This window comes from Lagopus muta, chromosome Z (genome assembly GCF_023343835.1).
Source record: "Lagopus muta isolate bLagMut1 chromosome Z, bLagMut1 primary, whole genome shotgun sequence".
In the NCBI taxonomy this organism is placed as follows: domain Eukaryota; kingdom Metazoa; phylum Chordata; class Aves; order Galliformes; family Phasianidae; genus Lagopus; species Lagopus muta.
The window spans coordinates 49,094,582-49,118,466 of NC_064472.1; the positions used below are offsets into that span (position 1 = coordinate 49,094,582).

Genomic DNA, 23,885 nt, shown 5'->3' on the forward strand with positions numbered 1-23,885 from the left:
CCAGGCTCTGGCCCCTTCAGCGTTTTTATTGGAGTTACTTTGAGGCAGTACTATAGTTAGTCCAAGTCTGTCAAGGCACAGTCTGAAGTGATATGCCATAATTAAGTCTTTCTGTTCTTCTGAATCAGACTTTTTTTCCCTTTTAAATGCAGATTTATAAAGCCTACACTACAAGAAGAACAAGGAAAGGATTTTAGTGAAGGCACTTCCTGATCCTGAAAAAGTCAGGGGGCTTCAAGCCCATCTTGGACTTCAGACCTCACAACTTTGTGGTAAAAGAAAAATTTAAAATAGTGCCTTTGGACTTGATCCTTTTATCCTTAATTGGAGAGTAGTGTTGTGCTCCAAATTAGGTAACGTGTGCCACTAGAATCCATCCAAGTCACAGGAAATACGTGTATCTGGCGTATGTAGTAGGTACACAGAATCTTACAAGTCATGTTTTAGGTTCATGTTGGTTTTCTGTGTGTGTATGTGTGTTCTCGAAGTTTATAGTTCTTACTGTGCTGTGGTCTGTGTTTATTGTAAGTGCTGTTTACTTGAGGGTGTCCAATAGTTTCTTCTTTAGAAAGACACTCAAAGGTTGCATTCTCTGAAAGAGTAGGAGGATTAAATACTTGTAGCCTACTTAATTTTTTGCCTTTTGCATGAGCTGTGAGTATAATAAATATATCTGTATAGTTGCAGGACAAACTGACAGGTGTGTGAGTTCTCTTACCTTGTTAATGACTGTAGAAACAACTTTTTGTTTGTCAATACGAAGGTGTTAATGGAGTATTCACAAATCAGGATAAGAATCTTGGAATCTTTTATTAAGCACAGAATCACTGTTTTTAATTATTTGTATGTTAATCAGAACTGTCAGTCTTTAAGGCTTCTTCTGAGAAAATGTAATTTTAACAATTTTGCATTAGCTCATTCACCACTGAATTATTGTGATATTACTTAATGTATGGATAGCATCTCTTCGTGTCACCAGTTTCATTCTGCATTGAAAAGTTGACTTACGAACTATGGTTTCTAATTTCACTTGTTATACCTTTTGAGAACAACTCAAATTCTATTGTATGTCTGAAATTTCAAGTTTCTACCAGTTCTTCTGCAAGATCGTATCATAAACATAAAACAGGTTTCATTTTATGAAGAGAAAAATCTGTTCGTATTATTTTCTTTATTGTAGATATCTAAGACATTCTCAAAGAGTTTCATTGGATAATGAGAATTATAGCTGAGATCTGAATTCATTTTTGTTGTACTTGTAACAGTATTGATAGTCTAAAATTCAGAACCTTAAATTTACAAGAAGCACAGATAGATGTGATAACAGAACATATCACCATTACGAGGCATATCTTGTTAAGTAAGCTGATAAATATTTTTCGACTTTATATGGCCATAGATTCATTTAGGTTGAGTAAGTCCTCTAAAGTCATCAAGTCCAACTGTTAAATTAATCTAACTGTGCCAAGTCTGCCACTAAACCATGTTCCCTAAGCACCACATCTATACGTCTTTGAAATGCCTTTTGAGATTCTCAACTATTCTTCTCAGTTATTACCCTGGGCAGCCTGTCCCAAGGCTTCACAACCATTTCAGTGAACATTTTTTCTTTTCTCCAAACTAAACCTTTCCTGGTACATCTTGAAGTCATTCCTTCTTGATTCCTATTGTTCGTTGTTTGGGAGAAGAGATAGACCTTGCTACAATCTCCTTTCACGTAGTTGTATAGCCTCCCCTTCTTTGGGTAAATAATCCACGTTCCCTCAGCTGTACTCGTAAGCTTGTTTACTAGATCCTTCACCAACTACAGTCAATGTAGAAGCTTTGAGAAGCTATCAGAATGAGAGAGGAACTTTTCTCTGGCAGTGTATGGTAAGACTGTTTGCTTAACTTATCAGACCACTCATACTTGTGTGTATTTGAGTTATATCCTTTGTTATCCAGCAGAAGAGGGTGGACGTGTTTGGTTGCTGTGTTTTTTTTTGGTTTTTTTTTTGGGGGGGGGGAGGGGGGGGGGGGAAGCAATAAATGAATTATTTTGATTAGATCATAAAATCACAAGATGCTTTTTATCTATTTATATCTATCATATGCTAATAAAATAGAATTTCAATAGAATATAAAATTTGAAGTCATACTGGGAACAATCTATACGAAATTAGAATTTAAAACTTTCTTAAACTGGAAACAGTTTAGTAATGAAACAATTGAATAGAACAGATAAATGGAAGTACACGTCACATGGAAAAACAATGTAGATTAATCAACTAGCCATTATGGAAGCAGGAGGAGACTACGCATTAAAGAATATCACAGATTCAGAGAGCAGTATTTGTATGGTGTCAAAGGCCATTTTGCTTTTGGGTAATTTATCTGGAAATGTTTTGTGTAAAATAAAGTAGAAATACTGTGTTACACTGTGGATGATGAAGGCTTCAGCAAGAATGGAGTATCTAGATTTTAAAAATGTGAAGAAGTGAATGTGTGGGAATGCTTAGCAGGAAAACGAACAATAATCTGAAGAAGCCATACAGAGTGTTTTATGACTATCATCTGTTAAGCTCCAACAGACTAACAATTGGAAACATGAGACTTTACTTTTAACAAACAAAGTTTGTTAGAAAGACATTCAATAATATTATGATTGCAGCGGAAGAAAGGAAGAGGTGTTTGGTAGAAGTGATTAATTTGAAGTAATTGAATCTTTAAATCTGTCACCAAAATGGGTGATAGACCTGCAGATCAGTATAGACAATTTTGGACATTTACTAGCTGCAGCATTTCTCACATGTGGTTTTGCTGAATTCCTCTTTAAGAGGTCAGACTGAAGCAAACTCCAGACCAATGGTATCCTGGGCTCCATCAGAAGAGGGGTAGCCAGCAAGGACAGGGAGGTGATTGTCCCTCTTTACTCTGCCCTTGTGGGGACCCATCTGAAGTACTGCATCCAGGTCTGGGACACCCAATATGGGAAAGATGTGGAGCTGCTGGAGAAAGTCCAGAGAAGGGCCATGAAGATAACTGGGGGGCTGGAGCATTTCCACTACAAAGACAGGCTGAAGGAGCTGGGTTTGTTCAGCCTGGAAAAGGGAAAGTTGAGAGGAGATCTCATTGCAGCCTTTCTAATACTGAAAAGGGGATTATAAAAAAAAAAGTGGAATCAGCTTTTTACTCAGGTAGATACTGATGATACGAAAGGAATTGTCTTAAGCTCAAAGAGGGAAGGTTTAGATTGGCTGTCAGGGGAAGTTATTTGCTGAGAGAGTGGTGAGGTGCTGGAACAGGCTGCCCAGAGAGGTAATGGGTGCTCTGGAGGTGTTCAAGACCAGGTTGGATGGGGCACTGGGCAACCTGGTCTAGTATCAGATCTGGAGGTTGGTGGCCCTGCTGTGGCAGGGGGTTGGAACTTGATGATCCTTGGTATCCCTTCCAACCCAAGCCATTTAATGATTCAGGTTTTATTAATACATTTGTCTTTTTTCTCTTGAGGTTACTCTTCAGAGTTAGAAAACAGCATATTTTGCAGTAACCAGTACACTATAATGTTATTAATCTGTTTTATACAAACCATCTTTAATTAGATCAATCAGAATAACTAGAGAAATAGAGGTTTTGTTGAGAACTAGTTGTTCTAATGAGAAAGGCTCTACTTACAAGTGCTGTCCTTGATGTTTCCGCAAAATAATGCAAAATAAATCTACATTAATACTTAGTGAGTTGCCTGCTTAGAATAAATACTTTTCCTTCTGGCAGACTTCATTTTCACACTTGACAGATATATTTACTATGAAGGAAGAGTGTTTCTTTACTTCTCATGAAAGAGCTGCCTGAGTAATTGTAGGGGACAGGTAAATTTCTGATCAGCTGAGTAATAACTACTAACATTACCGACAGTATTAGTTGCTTAGAAATGCCAGTGCATATTTCCTAACGCACTAGAAAATTCCGGGTTGTCACTTTAGTGCTCCCCTCTTATATGTGATGCATATATACCATGCCTATGTGTCCATATCCAGTTGCATTTATAAAGGAAATATCCTAAATTTCTTAACATGAGACATGGTCTCTCACAGTATCCTTCTGTGGAAACTGGCTGCCCATGGCTTGGACAGTTTTACCCTCTGTTGGATAAGGAACTGGCTGGAGGGCCGTGCTCAATGGGTGGTGGTCAATGGAGTGAAGTCTAGCTGGAGACCTGTTTCAAGTGGTGTCCCCCAGGGATCGGTGCTGGGGCCCATCCTGTTTAATATCTTCATTGATGACTTAGGTGAAGGGATCGAGTGTACCCTGAGTAAGTTTGCAGATGACACCAAGCTGGGAGGTGGTGTCGATCTGCCTGAGGGCAGGGAGGCCCTTCAGAGGGATCTAGGTAAGCTGGAATGCTGGGCTGAGGTGAATGGGATGAGGTTCAACAAGGCCAAGTGTCGGGTTCTGCACTTTAGCCATAATAACCCCATGCAGCGCTGCAGGCTTGGGGCAGAGTGGCTGGATGAGTGTGAAGAGGAAAGGGACCTGGGGGTGTTGGTTGATGCTTGGCTGAACATGAGCCAACAGTGTGCCCAGGTGGCCAAGAGAGCCAACGGCATCCTGGCCTACATTAGAAATAGTGTGGCCAGCAGGAGCAGGGAGGTGATCATCCCCTGTACTCAGCACTGGTGAGGCCATACCTTGAGTACTATGTTCAGTTTTGGGCTCCTCACTGCAAGAAAGACATTGAGGCCCTGGAGCGTGTCCAGAGAAGGGCAACGAAACTGGTGAGGGGTCTGGAGCACAAATCTTATGAGGAGCGGCTGAGGGAGCTGGGATTGTTCAGTCCAGAGAAGAGGAGGCTCAGGGGAGACCTCATTGCGCTCTACAACTTCCTGAAGGGAGGCTGTGATGTAAAAGGGTCTGGCCTCTTCTCCCAGGCTAATAGTAGGACCCGAGGAAACGGCCAGAAGTTGTACCAGAGGAGGTTTAGGTTGGATATTAGGAGAAACTTTTTCTCTCAAAGGGTGGTCAGGCACTGGAATGGCTGCCCAGGGAGGTGGTGGAGTTGCTGTCCCTGGCAGTGTTCAAGAGGCACCTGGATGAGGAGCTACGAGATACAGTTTAGTAGCTTGTGGTACTGATAGGAATGGGAGGGTGGTTGGACTGGATGATCTTGCAGGTCGTTTCCAACCTTATGATTCTGTGATTCTGTGATTCTGTAGTTAAGCTGAAACAGTTTGGCACAGAAATATTTTTTTTCCCTTCTGTGAAGAAAAAAGAAAAAAAAGTAAAATCAACATGGAAAGAACTTTTTGATATTGTGTTATTCTGTATTTGAGTGTTACTGTTTTTTCTTTCTTTCCTGGATATAATTTAGGAAGAAAATTATTTTTTGATAGGTAACAAAATTTGGACAGATATCCAAGAATATCTCTGCAAAAATACCTTCAGTGTTTTGTTGCAGACTTAAGAAGTTCAAAAGTCAAAATCATCTGATAAATTGATTTCTTTATGTTTTTATTCGGTTTGCCATTTAAAAGCAGATTATGACCCAAATGGTATTTATGGTAGTTTAAGATATATATGTAGAGAGAGGCTTATAGTTCATTGCTTTTGTTATGTAAATTCAAAAAGGTGTGTTTTTCAAGAATCTGCATTTCAGATTCATGTTGCAGATGGGGAAAAGATTTTCAATAATACAGAGTGAAATTTTTTTTGAAACAAAACATGAGTCAGATGTAAATGACTTCTGAAACTGGACTGGACTCACGATTTTTCATATATGAGATTTTGAATTATTTCCTCTGAAACTGTTAGCTCACCTTCTTATTAAATAAGTTTCGATTGGAACTAAAAGATATCTTGAAATACTGTAAAATATTTAGTACTTTTAAAGCTCAGTTTAGAGATTGACGGAGTTGTAGGAAAAAAACACTGATCTTTTTGAAATAATTATTTTTCTTCCTTCATTACTTTATAGCAGAAATGCATGCAAACTTGAGTGGCTCTGGAAAAACAGTGATGAAGTAACCCGTAACCCAAAAAGTCACTTCAGTTATACTTTTGACTAGGGAGATCTTGACTCTCATGTAAAAGACAGTAAGAATTGTGAGCACAACCAAGTGTTCACAATTCTCAATATGAGTTTGTTTTTTTTCATTTATGTCCAGTGTTTTGTGTAGATACTCAGTGATCCATAGTTCTTAAACAGGAGTATGTTTATTTTTTTTCAAAGCTTTTTTCCATGTCTTTTTTAAAACAAAGAGAAAGCTTTTTTTTTTTTTTTTTTTTTTTTTTTTTTTTTTTTTTTTGCGTAATATAAGAATCTTTTTTTGTTTCAGGCTTTTTAGTTTCATCCTATGTTAAAAATCACAGGATTACATGTTTTCTTGGGCTTCTGTGCAAGAATCGTGGAAACCTTTTTTTAAGGAGAAGTCATACACTTTTGCAGTGCACAGACTTTTAAGTAGATGAGCACTGTCACCAGAGAAGTGGACTGTGTGATGTTTTTTCTCTGTGATGCTTTTTTTTTTTTTTTTTTTTTGTACATGCATATATATTTTTTTAAAGTTTTTAGCTTCCAACAAAGTCACACAGTTCAGAATTATTTCATGGTGTTTTTGGCAGCTACCATGGCAGATGGTGCCTTGCAGAATTTCAATACTGATTCCCAGTTCATTTCTCCCTTATGGCCCTAACAGTGTTCACTCTAGAAAGTGTTACTTGATTAGCTCACTTACCTTAAACTAATCCTTTCTTACATATTTTTCAATATAGACCAGTTTTGTTTCTCATCTGGCCTACTGTTCACTGTCTGGACAGTTTTCATTGTTTTACCATTCCACTGAGCTGACTTTCTTGAGTGAATTCCAGCTTCATTTCAAATTATGAAATCTCTGCACATCAAGGGCCATTCAGTGGCCAACATCTTGAGATACTTTTCTAGTTGAATTCTGGTCTCTAACCAACACTTCTTCTAATGATTTTTTTTGGACTTAAACATATATAGAAATGATTCAGTCCATTTTTAGGACTTCAGACATTTTAATGTGGCTTCATAATTTTCACCCCACACCCTCCAGCTTTGACTTTCAAGCTTAGCATAGCTGACATGTTTCTGTTTGTTCTTATTCATTTTTCAGTGCAAGACTAGTTATATAGTCTATTTGCCTTCTTAATGGTTTTTAAATACAGTAACTTTTTGGTTAAAAAAAAAATAAATGCTGTTCTGGACTTTTTGAAGACTGATTGAAGTTGTTAAGAAATCTAAATCTACATTTTCCGCATTTTACCTGTAGATATAGCTAAACTCCTTCACGTATATTCTTGATAATTTATTTAAGTATGTGAAAAAAGAATTGGAGTTGGCTATGATTGTGAAAGTATTTCACAGCAAATGTGAAATTTTAAATATTTTGTACAGAATAAACTGCTCAAAATTTTCTTTGAAACTTGAATGTACATGTTTAGGAGAAGAGTTTATTATTGCCATATGGTATGTTAACTAGGAAAAATAATCATGCATATAAGAATAAAAGATATTCGCTCTGGATTTCAGAGACCCAGGTAAATATAAGATCAAAAAAATTCATGGTGTTTCTTTCAAAAAATGTCTTATAGGCAGGTGGCAGAATTTGCTTTTTGGAAATTACAAATATTTCTACATCAGAGATTTATTCCATTAAGGATTCAGAGCTCAGGTTTCCATCTGTTTTTCATTTTTGAGAATGAGTAAACTGAGAGCAGTTTACTCCACTGCTGTTCGTGATGTGCAGATGGAGTATATGGTCTCTCTGTGAAACAATTGGAAATGGTTATATTTGTTAAAAATTGCATGATTTAATTTTACTTCAGTACAGTTTATCCTAAAATAACTTCAGAATTCATTTATTTCTGGAATAAATGAATGAAAAGCTGATTATCACTTTAGCTTGTGTTTCTTGAAGTAAATTTTTTTTTCTGAATTTTTTAGTAGGCATTAAAAGTACTGTAGAATTGTACAATGTCCTGGGTTGAAAAGGGCCACAATGATCACCTGGTTTCAACCCCTCTGCTATGTGCAGGGTCGCCAACCACCAGGCCAGGCTGCCCAGAGCCACATCCAGCCTGGCCTTGAATGCCTCCAGGGATGGGGCAGCCACAGCCTCCTTGGGCAACCTGTTCCAGTGTGTCACCCCAACCTCTTTCCCCACAAGTGAAAATCTTGCTTCTAATATCTAATCTAAATTTCCCCTGTCTCATTCCCATTCCCCCTTGTCCTGTCACTGTCCACCCTCGTAAACAGCTGCTCCCCTTCCTGTTTATAAGCTCCCTTCAAGTACTGGAAGGCCACAATGAGGTCTCCCCAGAGCCTTCTCCAAGCTGAACAATCCCAGTTCCCTCAACCTTTCCTCACAGGAGAGGTGCTCCAGCCCTCTGATCATCTTAGTGGCCTCCTCTGGACCTGTTCCAAGAGCTCCACGTCCTTCCTGTGCTGGGGGCCCCAGGCCTGGACGCAGTGCTGCAGATGGGGCCTCACAAGAGCCGAGTAGAGGGGGACAATCACCTCCCTCTCCCTGCTGGCCACCCCTTTTTTAATGCAGCCCAGAACACAGTTGGCCTTCTGGGCTGCAGGCACACACTGCTGGCTCATGTCCAGCTTCTCATCCACCAGGACCCCAAGTCCTTCTCTGCAGGGCTGCTCTCAAGGAGATCTTCTCCCAGTCTGTGTAAACACCTGGGATTGCCCTGACCAAGTGCAGCACCTTGCACTTGGCCTTATTGAACCTCATTAGGTTTTCATGGGCCCACTTCTCCAGCCTGTCCAAGTTCCTCTGGATGCTTCCGTTCTCTCCAGTGTACGGACTGCACCACTCAGCTTGGTGTCATCTGCAAACTTGCTGAGGGTGCACTCAATGCCATCGTCTATCATTGATGAAGATGCTGAAGAGCACTGGTCCCAAGACCAACCCCTGAAGGACACCGCTTGTGACCGGCCTGACACAGAACCATTGATCCCAACCCTTTGTCTGTGACCAGCCAACCAATTTTTAATCCATTGAACAGTCCATCTTTCAAATCCGTACCTTTCCAATTTAGAGAGCAGGATGTGGTGAGGGACCATGTCAAAGGCTTTGCAGAAATCCAGGTAGATGACATCCATCACCCTTCCCCTGTCCACTGATGCCATCACTCCATCATAGAACACCATCAGATTGGTCAGGCAAGATCTGTGCCTGGTGAAGCCAGAAGATCTCTTTCTCAGTCTCCAGCCTTTATTTTGACAAAAGATATGAGGTTTGTTAGTTTTCTCAGTGCTGTTTCCAAGGAGCAGTAGCCTGAATAATAGTTTGCTGCTTTGGAACTTCTCATTCTGGTCTTCAGATCTGGAGTGGAAGACCTTTAGGTACTGTCACATTGTTTCTCTTAACATATTAAACAGTTATAGGCTGCATTTGTGGATGATGCTCTCTGTAGTGGCACAGCTTAACTGAAACGTAGCTTTTTTGTTTCATATAGAATTTAAAATAGTTGCAGCGGATTGTTATTTAATAACAAACTGTGGATAGTACCTCAGAAATATCACAAATTGTATTTGTCACTGCTTTTACATATGCACAATGTTTATTATCTTATTGAGTATAAATACTTCTGTGTTACTGGAAAAAAAAAATTGTCTTGACAAGATTCCTATATTTCTGCTACTGAAAGTCTGTCCTACCACTAGTACCTTTTATGGCTGCGTCACTTTACAAGAACATAATACACTTAAAATACATTGATTCAAGAGGGTGTAAAACACAAGAACTTGACCCAAGAGGCTTTTTATCCAAATATCTAACAGTACATGTAGTCAGATGAAATATGTTGATTATATGCCAGTTGTTAAGATATGGGAAATTGCTGGGAATGTTTTCACATAAAATTCCTATTTATATAGTGGGTAATTTGCATTTAATGCAGTCATGTAGTATTGTAAATGAAAATGAATTGTAAATTTAGGTTAGAATTTTACTTACAAGATTTCCCATGTATAGAAAAAATATTTCTATTATGTTCTGATAGATGAGAATGATGGTATACTCTGGGCTTTGGTGCTGCATGTCTTAGATTTGTATTGTTCCGGACAATTTTTATGCTCTTCCATCACAGTATGTGAAAAGTACTTAAAAAAGAAATCTTTCACTAATCTTTTTGGGTTTGTTTGGTTTTTTGTTTTAAATCTTTTTTGATCTTCTTACTTCTAGGACATTTAAACTTGAGAATAGTTTTGTTTTAGATGGCTTTTAATTTCACAACCATTATAAAAAAAATTATGTTGAAGTTTAAAATCTTCAGTGAAACAAGAGTGTATTAATAACCTACCCAGTTCTAGAGAAGGCTGTCAGAAAGTCATGCAGAAGTTGTTAAGGACTTCAAAAGCTCACCTAGAATAATATTAACTCTTGTCTCGTTTACTAGGAGTCCTCAACATGAAATTGTCCCAGTGTGCTTTTTGTGTTAGTTGGCAGCTTACCATGGCTAGATACAAGGAAAACAATTGATTTGGACAGCAGTCATAGTTCAGTAATTCAGTACATTCAGTACAGGAAGCTTCAAGTTAGGAGTTAAACAGATTTTTTTAACTTTTTTTTTTTTTTTTTTTTTAATATGGGAAGCTATTTATGCAAGGTTATTTGAAGCATCTTAGTACCAAAAAAATCTATTACAGCCTCAGATTTTTGTTTATTCAACAACTGAGAAGTTGAAGTTGAGCTTTCCCTCTGGTTATGAAGTAATAGGGTGGTATTGTTGAACAAGAAGAAGAGACTGTTGTTGAAGAAGAGACAGATTTTGATGCAAATGAAAGGAGGGAGCCAGTGCGAAGTGGGAAGAGGTAGCCAGGTCACTGTTCTTAAGGATTTTCAGTATCAGTGGAGCAGAACTGCATTTGTTAAGATTAGAGTAATATTGTAATAAATCAAAATGAAAGCACAGCGTGGAAGGAGAGTGGACGAGGTTCCTTGTGCACCTGTATAACATCTGTAGTTTAATTGTGGATTAAATTTTGGTGAAGATTGTACTTATAAGTACTTTCTCTCAAAATGAGGAGTTAAAATTTGTGCTTCCTCATTAACTATTAATGGTTTGCTGCTGTCTCTCAGTCCGAAATCTTGCTATTTCAATATATCCAATGTATAACCTCAGTATTTCTCTGTCCACTGCCTGCCCAGCTTTGCTGAAATTACATCAAACCTGCCAGCAGACCTCTCTTTCCTGTGGTGTTTGTGTAGAGATCCACCTCAGCTCACTTAGGTGGGGAAGGAAATGGTTTAAAGGGTTTAGCTATGTGTAAGTAACTTGTTCCTTGGATGTTAAAGTTTGAAGATGATAATTGAATTTGAAGTTAAGATATGAGAGAATGATAGAATGAGAGAGAATGATGGAAGAGAAGATATGAGAAAAGAAAGAAAACCATTCAGAAAATTCTGAGAAATTTGTGTATAAAATGGCAGAGAGAATAGGGAGAGTCTACTTCAGAAATTCTGAAGGAAGGATTTCATAATTATGATGGAAGTATTGTGGAATCTAACAAAAGATAAGATTTCATGAAGAAGTAAAGTTTGTTTTACAGTGGAAACATTAAGAAGGTTGTTGGTTCTCACATGTATTGAAGAAGCAATGATAAATTTTGGCAAGAACATTTTTTTATTGTCAGAGACAATGAACAGAAATGAACAGATAGGAACATCAGGGACAAATTGTAAATTACATGCTCTTGGAGGTTACTAATGAGAAGATGAGAAATGCAATGATAGTTTTACAAATGTGTGAGGTACAAATGTTCTGGTACCATTTTATTTTTCAGTATCTAACAATATCTGAAACAGTAAGGAAAAAAAAAACTTTACAATTGCTCTTTTCAGCTTCAAGTTAAATTATTTTGGTTAATAACCTAAGCAGTGTGCCAAAATGCAAGAGCAAGCCTAAGATTACATACAAATAATTTGTTCAGTACTCACCTAACAAGATTTTGTAGAATTATACAGTGACTTAGGTAGGAAGGGACCTTAAAGATCATCTAGTTCCAACCATGGGCAGGTTTGGGGTTTGGCACTCATTCAGTGTATAAGCACTCAGTTTTCGTAGACAATTCTGGTAAATTATAATTTAAATAATTATGAACTTTCTTTTATACCAAAGATAAACTAGCTTCCTTGAAGAATTTGAATCAGATATATTCATGTTTAAGGGTAGTTAAGATTGTAACAGCTCAGCCTGAAAAATCCACTTGAAATAACCTATATGTTAATATTTACAGCTATTTATATAAAGAATCTAGTAGTTAAGATGTGAAAGTCATCTATTTTGATTGTACAGTGTTTTCAAAACTGTTTTTGTATCTGGAAAATAAGAGCTTTAAGGAAGGAACCTTCCAAGAATTGATGTTAAATATCCATTGTTTCCTGGTTGTTCGGCATATTTATTTGTTGTGATATGTACCTGTTGTTCTAACATTGTTTTGAACCTCTGTATGTAAAATTCATGTGTAGTAGTATTAAACCTGAAGGAGGAGGCTTCTTTGCCAAATATAATTTGACAAATTTATTTTTTCAGGTATCTTTTGATATATAATCCTACTGAACAAGAGAGGTTCTCAGTGGTTTCGGTCATCGTGAGTTCACCCAGAGTTAAATTATTATCTCCTTTGGGAAAACCTGTTACTGTCCAGATTAGTGCTGTTTGGGATGGAGCAACTACAGTATCACATGAAGCCTATCAGGTATGCTGCTTTAAGTGAAAAAAAAAAAAAATCTATCTATCTATCTATATTATCTACAGATACTGTAGATCCACAGTAAAATAAAGTGAAACATTAATGTAAATAGATGTAGTAATGTGAACTTTAAGTATTGTTATTGTGTATTTCTCCCTTCTGTAGGTAGTGACATTAATTCTGTCATTCTAAGGAAAAAAAAATTTTAACATTAAATTAAAATCTTTGTTAAGCTGATAAATTATTGAGCTTCTACTTACTCTGACAGTAATCCCTCCTATTTATTTCTATGGAATCTACAACAGATACAGAGAGTAACATTATTTAATACAACAAATTCTCAGCTACAAAACATGCTTTTTCAACATAGTCACCAGCATTACCAGCATTTTTGCCAGCAATAAAGAAGAGACTGCATACCATGCTTATAAAAATCGTATGGCTATCTGAAACATGATTTGTCTTTCATGTTGCTATTGTCACTGCAGAAACATACCAAAGATAATTAAGTTATTTTTTTCTGAATTGTTTTCTGAGACAGAATAAAGAAAAAAAAAAAAAAAAAAAAAGATATCAGGATTTCAAACTCTAAACAAACTGTTTTGAGTGGGTTAGCTTCGATTGTGACTCTTCTGTTTCAGTGACTTTCTATTCCTAAACGAATAGAAACAAAATATAAGACAGTTGCCTTAATTTCCTATTCAAATTTCTGGATTTTTACTTGCATTTTTGGTTATATGTAGGGTTCATATTCAGTTGATTTGCAACATACATCTATGATAAATAGCATATTTACTCAGAACTACACATCACATATTCAAAATCATTGCATTGTGTAAATGATCTTGATACTAAGCAAGTCAGTAATGGGTACTTTTTGTTTGTTAATTCTTCACGTATTTGAGATTTTAATTTGGAATACCAGTTATAATTTCATATTCGTTTACTTGTAGCAACAGGAGTCATTTTGAGCATATCTTTACTGTAAGAAGTTGATATTTTCATCTTTATTATAATGGCTTTCTCTTTGTTCACAATAGATCTCTTTCTTGGCACATCTACCACCTTTGGGGCTTGGAGTTTACCAGGTTTTGGAAGTTCCAAATTCAGAAGCAATTTTAGCGGACTATAATATATATATGAGTGGAAGGGATAGTGTGCAGGAGAAGCCAGACAGATTTTTCAAGATAAAAGAGATGCAAAATTCTGTGGATAATATAATTTTAGAAAATTCTTACATGAAACTATGGTTTTCTGGAACATCTGGATTACTGGAGGTATGTTGCATTACAGTTCAAAACACTGTATGCTATCTTTATAAGAATTTTTGTTCTTTTTTGTGGAAACTTAACTCTGCCAAGCTATTTCAACCATGATTCTCTGTCCTTAGAAATTAAATACAAAAGAGGATGGTAAAAACCATCAAATGAAGGTGGAATTTGCTTGGTATGGAACTACCAGTAATCGTGATAAGAGTGGAGCTTATCTCTTCTTACCAGATGGAGACGCCAAGGTAAACTTCTCTTTGCACTGAGATTCTAGTCGTGTAGTAATTTGAAGCCTTCTGTAAATGTAAATAGGTTTTGCTAACACTGAGATATATCTGTGTGACTGTGTATAGTAATGTCAGTTATTGAAATTATTGGTATGACTTTCTTCTTTACAGTCTTGAATTTGGATTTAAAAACAAAAGGAAAGCATTAATTTCAAAGTGCAAAAATTTGTAAAATATTTGATTCACTAAAGAGCTTAAGATGCTGGACTTCACAAGAAATTGAGTGGGATGTGACTGTTCAGTCTGTAAGATCACTTTCAGTTTGTACGTTGAAACGTATAGGAGATACTGATTGATCAGTATTTGAACTTTTCCAGTTCTCCTGATTTCTTGGTGGGGATTGAGAAGCTTCCAGCTCAGAGTGTAGTACTTTTTAAATGAGATTTGTGCAGTAGCTTAATACAGTAGTTAAGATGCGAAGTCTCAGCTGATGAATATACACAGAGAGTAGCAAACCAAGCATCTGTTTTGTTTAAGGTGCCAAGTTGCCTATCACTATTTTAACTACATTCCTACTGGTTTTCTAGTTGGAAATTCAGAAATTACAGTGCTTTTAAGCTGGCTTTACATAACCAAAAGAAATCCATTGTAGCACTTTTGGAATGGGAATGGGGGTATTTCAGAAAATAAATAATAAAAATAATGAACTGCTGTAAGAAGCTTGGTAGTTCACAACATGTGTTCTTTGCACATTTTCTTCTGGGGAGGTTAAAGTTAAATTTATGAAATAAATTTAGATTTGAGTTGGCCCTTATAGGAAATATGCAGCGGTAACCATTCTGTTGTATTATGTACGAATCAGTCTAGAACTGGTCAGACTCATTTCCTTTTTCCTTAGCAGTCTCATCTACAGAAACATTCTGTTTAAGATCTGCCACTTGGAAGTTTTGATTTACATAATTGTTTGTATCCGTTATGTTCAACAGGTCTCAATCTTGAATTCCAAATGTCATAGATCTTGGTTGATAAATACCCAAACAATATGTAAAAGCACTTTTTAAAAAAATTTTTATCTTCCATCAGCTATATTTTCAAACTCTTGACTGTATTATTCTAAGAGCTACTTTGTCTTTTGCTTAAAAGCTGTCATGAGTAGAGAAATGTATTACATGAATACAAGTACAGCTAGAAAAAAACATGCACACTGGATTTTCATGATCAGTGGCATAGAACTACATTTTTACATAACGTAAAGTGTGGTATGTTCAGATTTTTGTAGAATAAAAATGAAATCTTGATTCTTTAAAAAATTCCACTTCGTCCATATACAAGCAGGATCATTTGGTTAGAATTTTAATAACAATAATTATCCTACTGGGAATAACAGTGTGATTTTATTGTAGTTTCTAAAGCATCTTCAACTAACGCTTGCTTTCTTAAAAGAAATGCCATCTGTTTAGGATTCTCAGTGTGAGGTGTATTAACTAGCACTAAGTCCTAATGAGAAGTGGCAGTAGGATAATGTATAAGCAGTTTTCTTGATCGTGGGTAGGTGATTCTTTCCTTTTTTTTTTGAACGTTTTACAAAAAGATTTGCAAAAAGTGTCATAAAATCATTGGCGTTGGAAAAGGCCCATGCCATCATCAAACCCAATTATCCAGCTAACATCACAAGTCCACTGCTAAAGCACGTCCCTCAGGGCCGGATCCACATGTTTCTTGAACACCTCCAAGAATGGCAACTCCACCACTTCTCTGGGCAGCCTCTTGCAGCACCTGAGCACTTTTTGGGGGAAGAAATTCATCCTGATATCCAGTCAAAACCTTCCATGATGCAAGCTTAGGCCATTTCATTGAGTCCTGTTCCTTATCCCCCAGGAGAAGTTTGACAGCCAGTTGCTGCGCACAATGGTTAGCCTTGTAGAATGCCGTAAAATTGGATGCAGTTCATTAACCTCAGCCTGTCCAGATCCTTCTGTAGAGCCTTTCCACCCTCAAACAGGTGAACACTGCCACCCAACTTGGTGTCATTGGCAAACTCACTGGGGATTCACCCTCTCCCCAACAATGGCAGGATGGTTGATGAAGGTATTAAACAAAGCTGGTGCCAATACTGAGTCCTTAGGAATGGCACTTGTGACACGCTGCCAGCCAGATTTAACTCCATTCACAACAACCCTTTGGGCCTGGCCATCCAGCCTGTTCTTTACCCAGCAGACGGAGCATCTGCATCCAGTCTCTCCAGGAGAAAGCTGTGTATCAAATGCTTTGCTAAGGTCCATGTAAGCTACACCCACAACTTTTCCCTCGTCCTCTAAGCAGATCATCTTCTCTTGGAAGGAGATTGGTCAGGCAAGACCTGCCTTTCGTAAGCTCGTGCTGTTTGGCTTTGTTCAGCTGGTTGTTCCCTATTTCTCCTTCCTACCGTTCCTGTATATGCACGTCACTTTGGCAACCTGTAGTCTTCTGGGACCTCCCCACTTAGCTGAGACTGCTGGTATGTTTTTTAAACTGGCTTGGCAGTGACAGCTCTTTTTGCATCCTTACATGGATCCCATCTGGAGTCTTAGATCTGTGGATGTCCAAGTAGTGCAGTGAAATGTCATCAGCAAACTTGATGAGAGTGTTGTCAATCCTATCGTCTGTGTCACTGATAAGGATGTTAAAAAGTGCTGGTCCCAAGATTACCAGCCTCCACCAGGCCGTGTAGCCATTGACCATAACCCTCTGTCTGCAACATTCTAACCAATTTCTTATCTTGCAACTGTAGAGAGATAACACAGTGCTCATCTTGCACATATGTATTTTCTGCAAAGTAAAGCAGAAGCAAAAGATAATGGGGAAAATACAGGCTGTATCTTAAGTTTTTAAATGTCAGTGCTGCTGACATTTTTGCTGACTGACAGTATTAACAAGATTTGGAGGAGAGGACGTTTTTGTCACACATCACAACAAATATACAGTAACATATCCTGTTTATGAATTGAAAATGTTTTTCTTATGTGATTTTGTGAAAGATGATGAACTCTGTACATCTGTTTGATCTGCAGTGAAACATCACTGTTCTATAAACAGGCTAAACTTATTCAGTGTATTTTGTTTTATGTATTTAACACAAATCAATTTATGATTACCTACTCATAAGCTGTGGTCAACATCAGTAAGGAACAGAACAAAGCGGTTTTTCCTAGAGTCAGAGCTAAGTGTTTGTGGGATCGATGTGAATTGTTGTTTTTCTTGCTTTACAGAATAATTTTTCAATAAAATAGACTTTTTAGATAATGCCTAAGCTGGGAAATGCTCTCTCAGGCAGCTGTGCTTATGCACATACATATGTACCTTGCATACTTATATATTCTCAGAATTTATAATAATAGATATTTTTATCATGCAGGATCTCTAGTGCTGGAATTTTTCACCATGCTTTGTCTCTGGTTGGACTTGATTTCCTGATTATAGTCTCTAGCTTTTACAGCAGCAGCTGCTGCTACTAGTTTTTAAAAAATTGCTATTTTTTAATGACAGATTCCTTTTTATGTCTGTCAGGCTTACCTATTGCATTTACTTGTCAGGTAAAATGAATCTACATTATCTAACTGCTTAGTCTTGATGCCCAAGGAAAAGATAACAGTATCTGCATTTGTATTAGCCAGATTAGGATGTTCTGCTGCATGAATGGAAAGACTGTCCATTTAAAATATTGCTCTGCATCCTTCTTCAGATCTTCCCTCTGAAACAGGTAGAGGCCTATTCCTCAAGCATAGGATCTTGTCTCTGGATGCTTTCCCTGTTTTTGCATGCCTGATAACAGGAAATGAAATGTGCATAGGGACAGTTAGAATGCTCACAGTACTCCAGTATCAGCTCCCTTTGAAGTGTCTTTTCTCTCCTTGGTGATAAACATTTCCTTTAAGCATCACAAATATCACTTAGAGATCTGCCCTACATGGTGCTTTTTTGTTTTTTTGAAGCATTAAAATTTTTATTGTCTCTCTTGTACCATGTATTTCTTAAAATAGTTCTTAGCATCCATAGCATTTTATTTGTTTTCTGAAACACTTGTGTGCACTGCCATGTGAATTGTAATAAGTTACTAAGACTTCCTTGACTTTGTTTTGACTTCTTGCTTTAAGTCTCAAGCGTATCAAGAGGGATTGAGTCTCTGCTGGGAAGCTTTCCTCTGGACATTTTTGGTGCGAAAGTCATGTGCTATACCAGTCCTGTGCCAGAAATTTATAGGCTACATTTATGTTGGTAGTAGATGGTTAGTAGTACTTGAATTTACTTCAGCAGAGAAGTCTTACTAGCCATATCTCATGCCTTCAAGCTATAACATTCCATGCCAACTTCTATGAAAGCGAGTAAACTTTTACATGCAGGCAAGCATCCAGTCATTCCTCTCCCATTGGCACTTCAACACAGAGTTCTTTCTGGGTAGTTTAGGATACTGCTGGGAGTGGCGACGTACTATTCTAAATAGTCTCCCTTTAAATTTCTATCTCACCATTTTTTCATCTTCCACGAGCAAGCTGTTATATTTCTCTTGAGAATTGGTACTCAAAAATGGTTTCTGAGTCCGTCAACCCATGATTCTGTTATCCCATTTTTGAAAACATGGCTAAACAAAACCTGTCACAGAAGGCTGCTGAGCCTTGGACAATGAAGCTGATACCAGGGAAGCTGAGGGAATTGGGTATTATGGCAACTATTCTTTTTAACTGTTTAAGAAATGAAGTTTTGAAACTGTACATGAGTTTTGAAAATAGTTCTATAGCTGTTTGTTCCCTTCATTTAGAAAGTGTCTGAACAGCAAGAGACCTATTTTTGCATCTCAAATCTTCAGATCAAATATATCTTTGTTTTTCAAAGTCACGATATGTTCACAGGCTTTTGTGCATCTCACTAGGGAAATTTACAGTGCTGCTAGACTAATTGTTCATTCAGTGCATAAAGTTCCCTTTGCTTAAAGGCCTAATTCATTGAAGTATTTTCAGTACGGCAAATCTGGTCACTATGTCTTTACAGGTTCTGAATGCAGTGTGCCTCCAGATGGCTCTTAAGATTCTCTTCCTAGGATTAGTGCTTTTCTAAGTGATAAGTATGCATTAGGAGTATTCTTTGTTCCCTCAGTACCATACTTGTTCAAGTTTCCAATTTCCCCAACAGTCAGAAAGCAGCAAGCATCCTTGAGAACTTTTGGTTCCACGAGTTACTTGGGAAAAAAGTCTGAACCCTTCTTCACCACAACCTCCTGTTAGGTAGTTATAGAGATTGATAAGGTCTCCCCTGAGCTTCAGGCTAAACAGTTCCCTCACTTGAGCTTTCTACAGGTATTGGAACAAGGTATTTTGGTAGTAGTTGTCAGTGTTGCCATCATGTTTTATGCTATCAGGTTAGTTGGTATAACATTCCTCCTGTTGTTTTTTTTTTTAATTAAAAAAAAATAATAATCTACTTTTAGTAAGTTCACAGACTTACTACAAATAGCATCTCTCCAAAACAGTAAACTGTTTTGTTTTTAGATAAATTGCAGGGCTGGAGGGATGGGCCCTACTGAGAAATGTTCTTTCAAACAGAGAAATAAGGCCATAAGTTAAGTATTACTTTGCTAACAGAATGTATACAGCAGACTGCTGCTTACGTAATTAGTGTTCTCCTCTGCAGTAATTGGTAAGGTCATTTGCTTGACCTGAAGACCTCACATTTCTCAAGCTCGTTTTCTGGTGGTTCTCTTGGCTTTTTGCCAAACTGAGGATCTTCATGCCCTAATCACCATGGAGGATTTGGGAACGTTTAGTTATTCCGCCTTCCTGTCAGTAATGCTCTTCCTCTATGATGTTTTAATCTAAACACATGTTTTAGGAGGAAGTAGTCACAGCTTATATGAGTTGGGCTTTTCTGCTTGTGTGATAGGTAAACACAGATATCAATCTCTTCTGCAAAGGGAATAGGAGATAGACAGTTTCCAGTGACTGATCTTGTCAGTTTTTCATCAAGACAAGAGAATCCAAAACCTAGCTCATACTCTGAGCTAAGGCCTGATCTTCAGACATTTGTTATCATAGTATACTAATTCACCTGGCTTTCTTACCCCTTTGATACTTAACTCCTCCTTTATTACTGATCTAGCAAATGTATTCTTCATGACATCTGGTCTGTTGTACTGACAGACTAAGACACTTTGGAATTTGCCTAGCATTTTCTCAGATCAATTGTTGAATAGCTTTGTTTCCTCATAAGGGTTTCTGTATTGCTCAACTGTATAAAATGTTGGTTTTAGTTGAACATAGGGAAAGAACACTTTCTTCATGAAATAATATACGTTACCAGAGTGTGAGAAACTGTGAGTCCTCTACAAGATTGTTGTATGAAGCATTACTATAGTTGATAGCTGCAGAATTGCTTCTTGAAACTCTGGCAGTATTTTTGTTAAACACTTGTTTTTTTGTTGTTGTTTTTTGTTTGTTTTCCTAAAGCTTTAACGATAAATGTGTGACTGGAAAGTCTTTGAGAGTCTCTTCTGCATTCTTTTTTATGCAGTACTTCATGAAATCTTCTCTGTGAATATACAAAGGAGCATGTTGCACTGTATCTACCTGTAATTATTCTTCTGGGTCATGTTGTATATGGATATGTATGTACTTGTGATTTTTTTTTTCTTCCTCAAGATACTTTTGATCTTTTGAGTTATTACCCTGTCTGTCTTCTGATAACAGTGTGCATGTAGAAGGAAAATGGCTTTCTATTGACATTCATCAGAATACTTTTCAAATATATTTTTTCTTTTTTTTAAATACAATGTTTTTAATGCTGTTTCTGTCTGGTACTTTCACAAATATTGGTTTTTCTTTTTTTCTTTTTTGCTTAATTCTCGTTTTATTCATTTTGTCTTTTTGCCTATTTTTAACTTTTTACCTGAAGAAGATAGATCCAAAGAGATGTTGTGCTCTTTCAGTATTTAAAGGGCCTATAAATAAGGTGAAAACAGATATGATTTTATCTGGTCTCATAGTGATAGTACAAGGGAGAATGGTTTTAAATTAAATGAAGGTAAATTCAGGTTGGATATTAGGAAGAAATTCTTCTGTCAGAAGGTGGTGAAGCACTGGGACAGATTGTACAGAGTAACTGTGTATGCCCCATCCCTGGAGGAGGTGTTGAGGGCCAGATTGAATGTGAACTTGGGCAGCCTGATCCAGTGGATGGCAACTCTGTGCCCACATCAGGTGGGTTGGAACTGGAAGATCTTTAAGGTCCTGTCCAACCCAAGCATTCCTATATTTCTGTGCTTTTTTAAAGCATATAGCATATACAGTCTAGTTTGAAATCAACTGTTTTTAAACTACTTGTGCTTAGCTGAGTCTCAGCACATGATGTGACTAAGTAGTTGCACTCTTTTGATAACCATTCAGCTAGTTTTTGAGAGAGGAAACACACTCTAACTTGACTTTTCTTACCTTTTCCCTGTTCTACCCTGAGTTCCAGGGAGCTGCCCAATCAGAGCAACTGCAGGTGCTTTTGACTTGCATTACCCCTTCTATTTTCAGAAAGATATGCATGCAGGTCTGTAAGACAGTGCAAAGGAACCTATAGGATGTGCACCACTGATAAAGTAAACTGTTGTCCAGCAGAAGACAGTTAAACCCTCCATCTCCCATAAATGATGAAACTGTAGTATTTGATTGCTGATGAGCAAATATAATTTTGCTATCATTAAGCTCATAGATATTATAGTAGTACAGTACCTTTTATATTAGTATAGTACTGTGTTTGTAGGTCTTGTATCCATTAATCATTGTAGAATACCTTTAAGATTTGTTATGATGGTTGTCGTAATTTCAAATAAAGGAAAAGTACAACTTAAAATTTTAAATAAATAAAATTTGGTGAATTTATGACCACCAATGATTAATTTTTTGCAGATTTTTAGGATACAATATGTTATTTAAAACAACCATAAAAGAAAAGACAAAAAAAACCCAAAAACCTATGAGATAATTAAATTATGCACACCATTTTATGCAAATTTTTAAAATAATTAAATAATTTTGCCTTTTTTTTTTTCCAGCCTTATATTTTTACAGATCCACCTACTGTAAGAGTTGCTCATGGAAGAATTTTCTCAGAAGTTGTATGTTTTTTCCACCATGTGACACATACCGTGCGTCTCTATAATGTCCAGGGTAAGAGCTGTAAACTTAATCTCTCTCACTGAATTTTTTTTTGTGTTTTTCAACACTCTGGTCTTGTGTGTGAATAAAACTTCTGGCCTGTTACAAAAACATTCAGATTGAATTCTTAACTAGGTACAATGCAATGAATATGATCCTTTTGTGAGCCTTTTCCTAACCATTAAGCTAACATGCTTAAACATAAAGAATTCTTGGAGATCTCTCAGTGTATAGATAGTATTATTTATATTATATTATCTATAAAGATATATAGATAGTATTATAGATATTATCAATACAGATAATCTATACAGGGTAGATTCTCAAGTTGGGGTTCCTAATCTTTGTTGGGCAATCTAAGTACTATAGGTAGTTATAAGTTATGAAAATGGAAAACTCTGTAATATATTTTGGTGATGATTAAAAATTAAAAAAATATGTTAATTTTCTTCATAGGTTCAGACTTACTGCCATAGGTACAGTGTCTTCTCTAAAATCACAAAGAGTGGCGAATTATCTGACATTAATAGCGAAGTAATTCTAGATCAAACTCTAGATCACTTCTCTTATGAATACAGTCCAAGATGTTACATTGTAATGTGTTGAAAATTCTGAAGAAAAATGTTTACACAAGATAATTTTACATGATCAATATGTAAAAAGGGTCAAGGGATGAAGACACTCTAGTCTAAATGTACAGAATTGCTGAAAATGCTTGAAGGAGGTTATTTTGATACGTGGATTTTAGTAAACTAAACTGTCAAGCAAGAAGGAAAACTGCATAAAAAGGTTGTTTAAGGTAGTAAAGGGGAGAGAAAATACCTGAATGAATCACTTTCATGTGTTGAATGAGGGGGTTTTGGAATAGCATTTCTTTATAATATTCCTTTTTCTTTAATACGTTAGTACCTGCTAGAACTGTTACGCTTTCACAGTTCACAAGAAATGAGCTGTCAATGAAAATCTTGCTAGCCATTTCCTAATGCCTAAGTTTTTCTCTCATCTAGACTGCACTAATTAGTTATGGGTTTTTTTTGTTGTTCTTGTTTTGGCAATTTGAAATTCCTAACACTGTTTCCAGTAATTATGTCATTACCTGTCCAGTCATTGTATTGATGTCCTGTACTATATTTCCAGCTGTTACAAGGAAAGATTACAACTTTTTAAATACAGTTTCACTTTACTTTTGTTACGTGTTTTTAATGTGGATTTCTTCATATGAAATGGCCTTTTGACTTTACATCATTGTTGTAGTGAGGTCAGTTTTATTGGCTTGGTAAGGAAAACTATTTATGTAGTATTACTTTATTTAAGGAAGGTATCTTAAAGTCTCTGTAAATATATAAAGTAAAAAAGCAGGTGGACAGAAATATACACATGCACCTGTGTGTAAGCCCTCGTCTTTTTAAATAGACGTGGTAATCCTAGTATAATTACCTACTTGGAAAGGGGTGCTGTTGGCTAATTCAGTTTGACAGAAGTTCTAAGTTTAAATTTAAATGGTTTATTTTCC

At 36.7% G+C, this 23,885-nt stretch overlaps 2 protein-coding genes across 2 annotated transcripts in view; one reads left to right on the forward strand and one right to left on the reverse strand.

Annotated features, from left to right (window-relative positions):
• PJA2 (praja ring finger ubiquitin ligase 2) overlaps positions 1 to 23,885 on the reverse strand; it is a 293,785-nt gene that overhangs the window by 195,370 nt on the left and 74,530 nt on the right. The window lies entirely within an intron of this gene.
• Positions 1 to 23,885, forward strand: part of MAN2A1 (mannosidase alpha class 2A member 1) — a 113,708-nt gene that overhangs the window by 64,917 nt on the left and 24,906 nt on the right. Inside the window, exons 13-16 of the mRNA XM_048931363.1 lie at positions 12,547 to 12,712; positions 13,747 to 13,983; positions 14,097 to 14,219; positions 22,270 to 22,384. Of these exons, the coding sequence (XP_048787320.1) occupies positions 12,547 to 12,712; positions 13,747 to 13,983; positions 14,097 to 14,219; positions 22,270 to 22,384 (641 nt within the window). The remainder of the gene's footprint in view (positions 1 to 12,546; positions 12,713 to 13,746; positions 13,984 to 14,096; positions 14,220 to 22,269; positions 22,385 to 23,885) is intronic.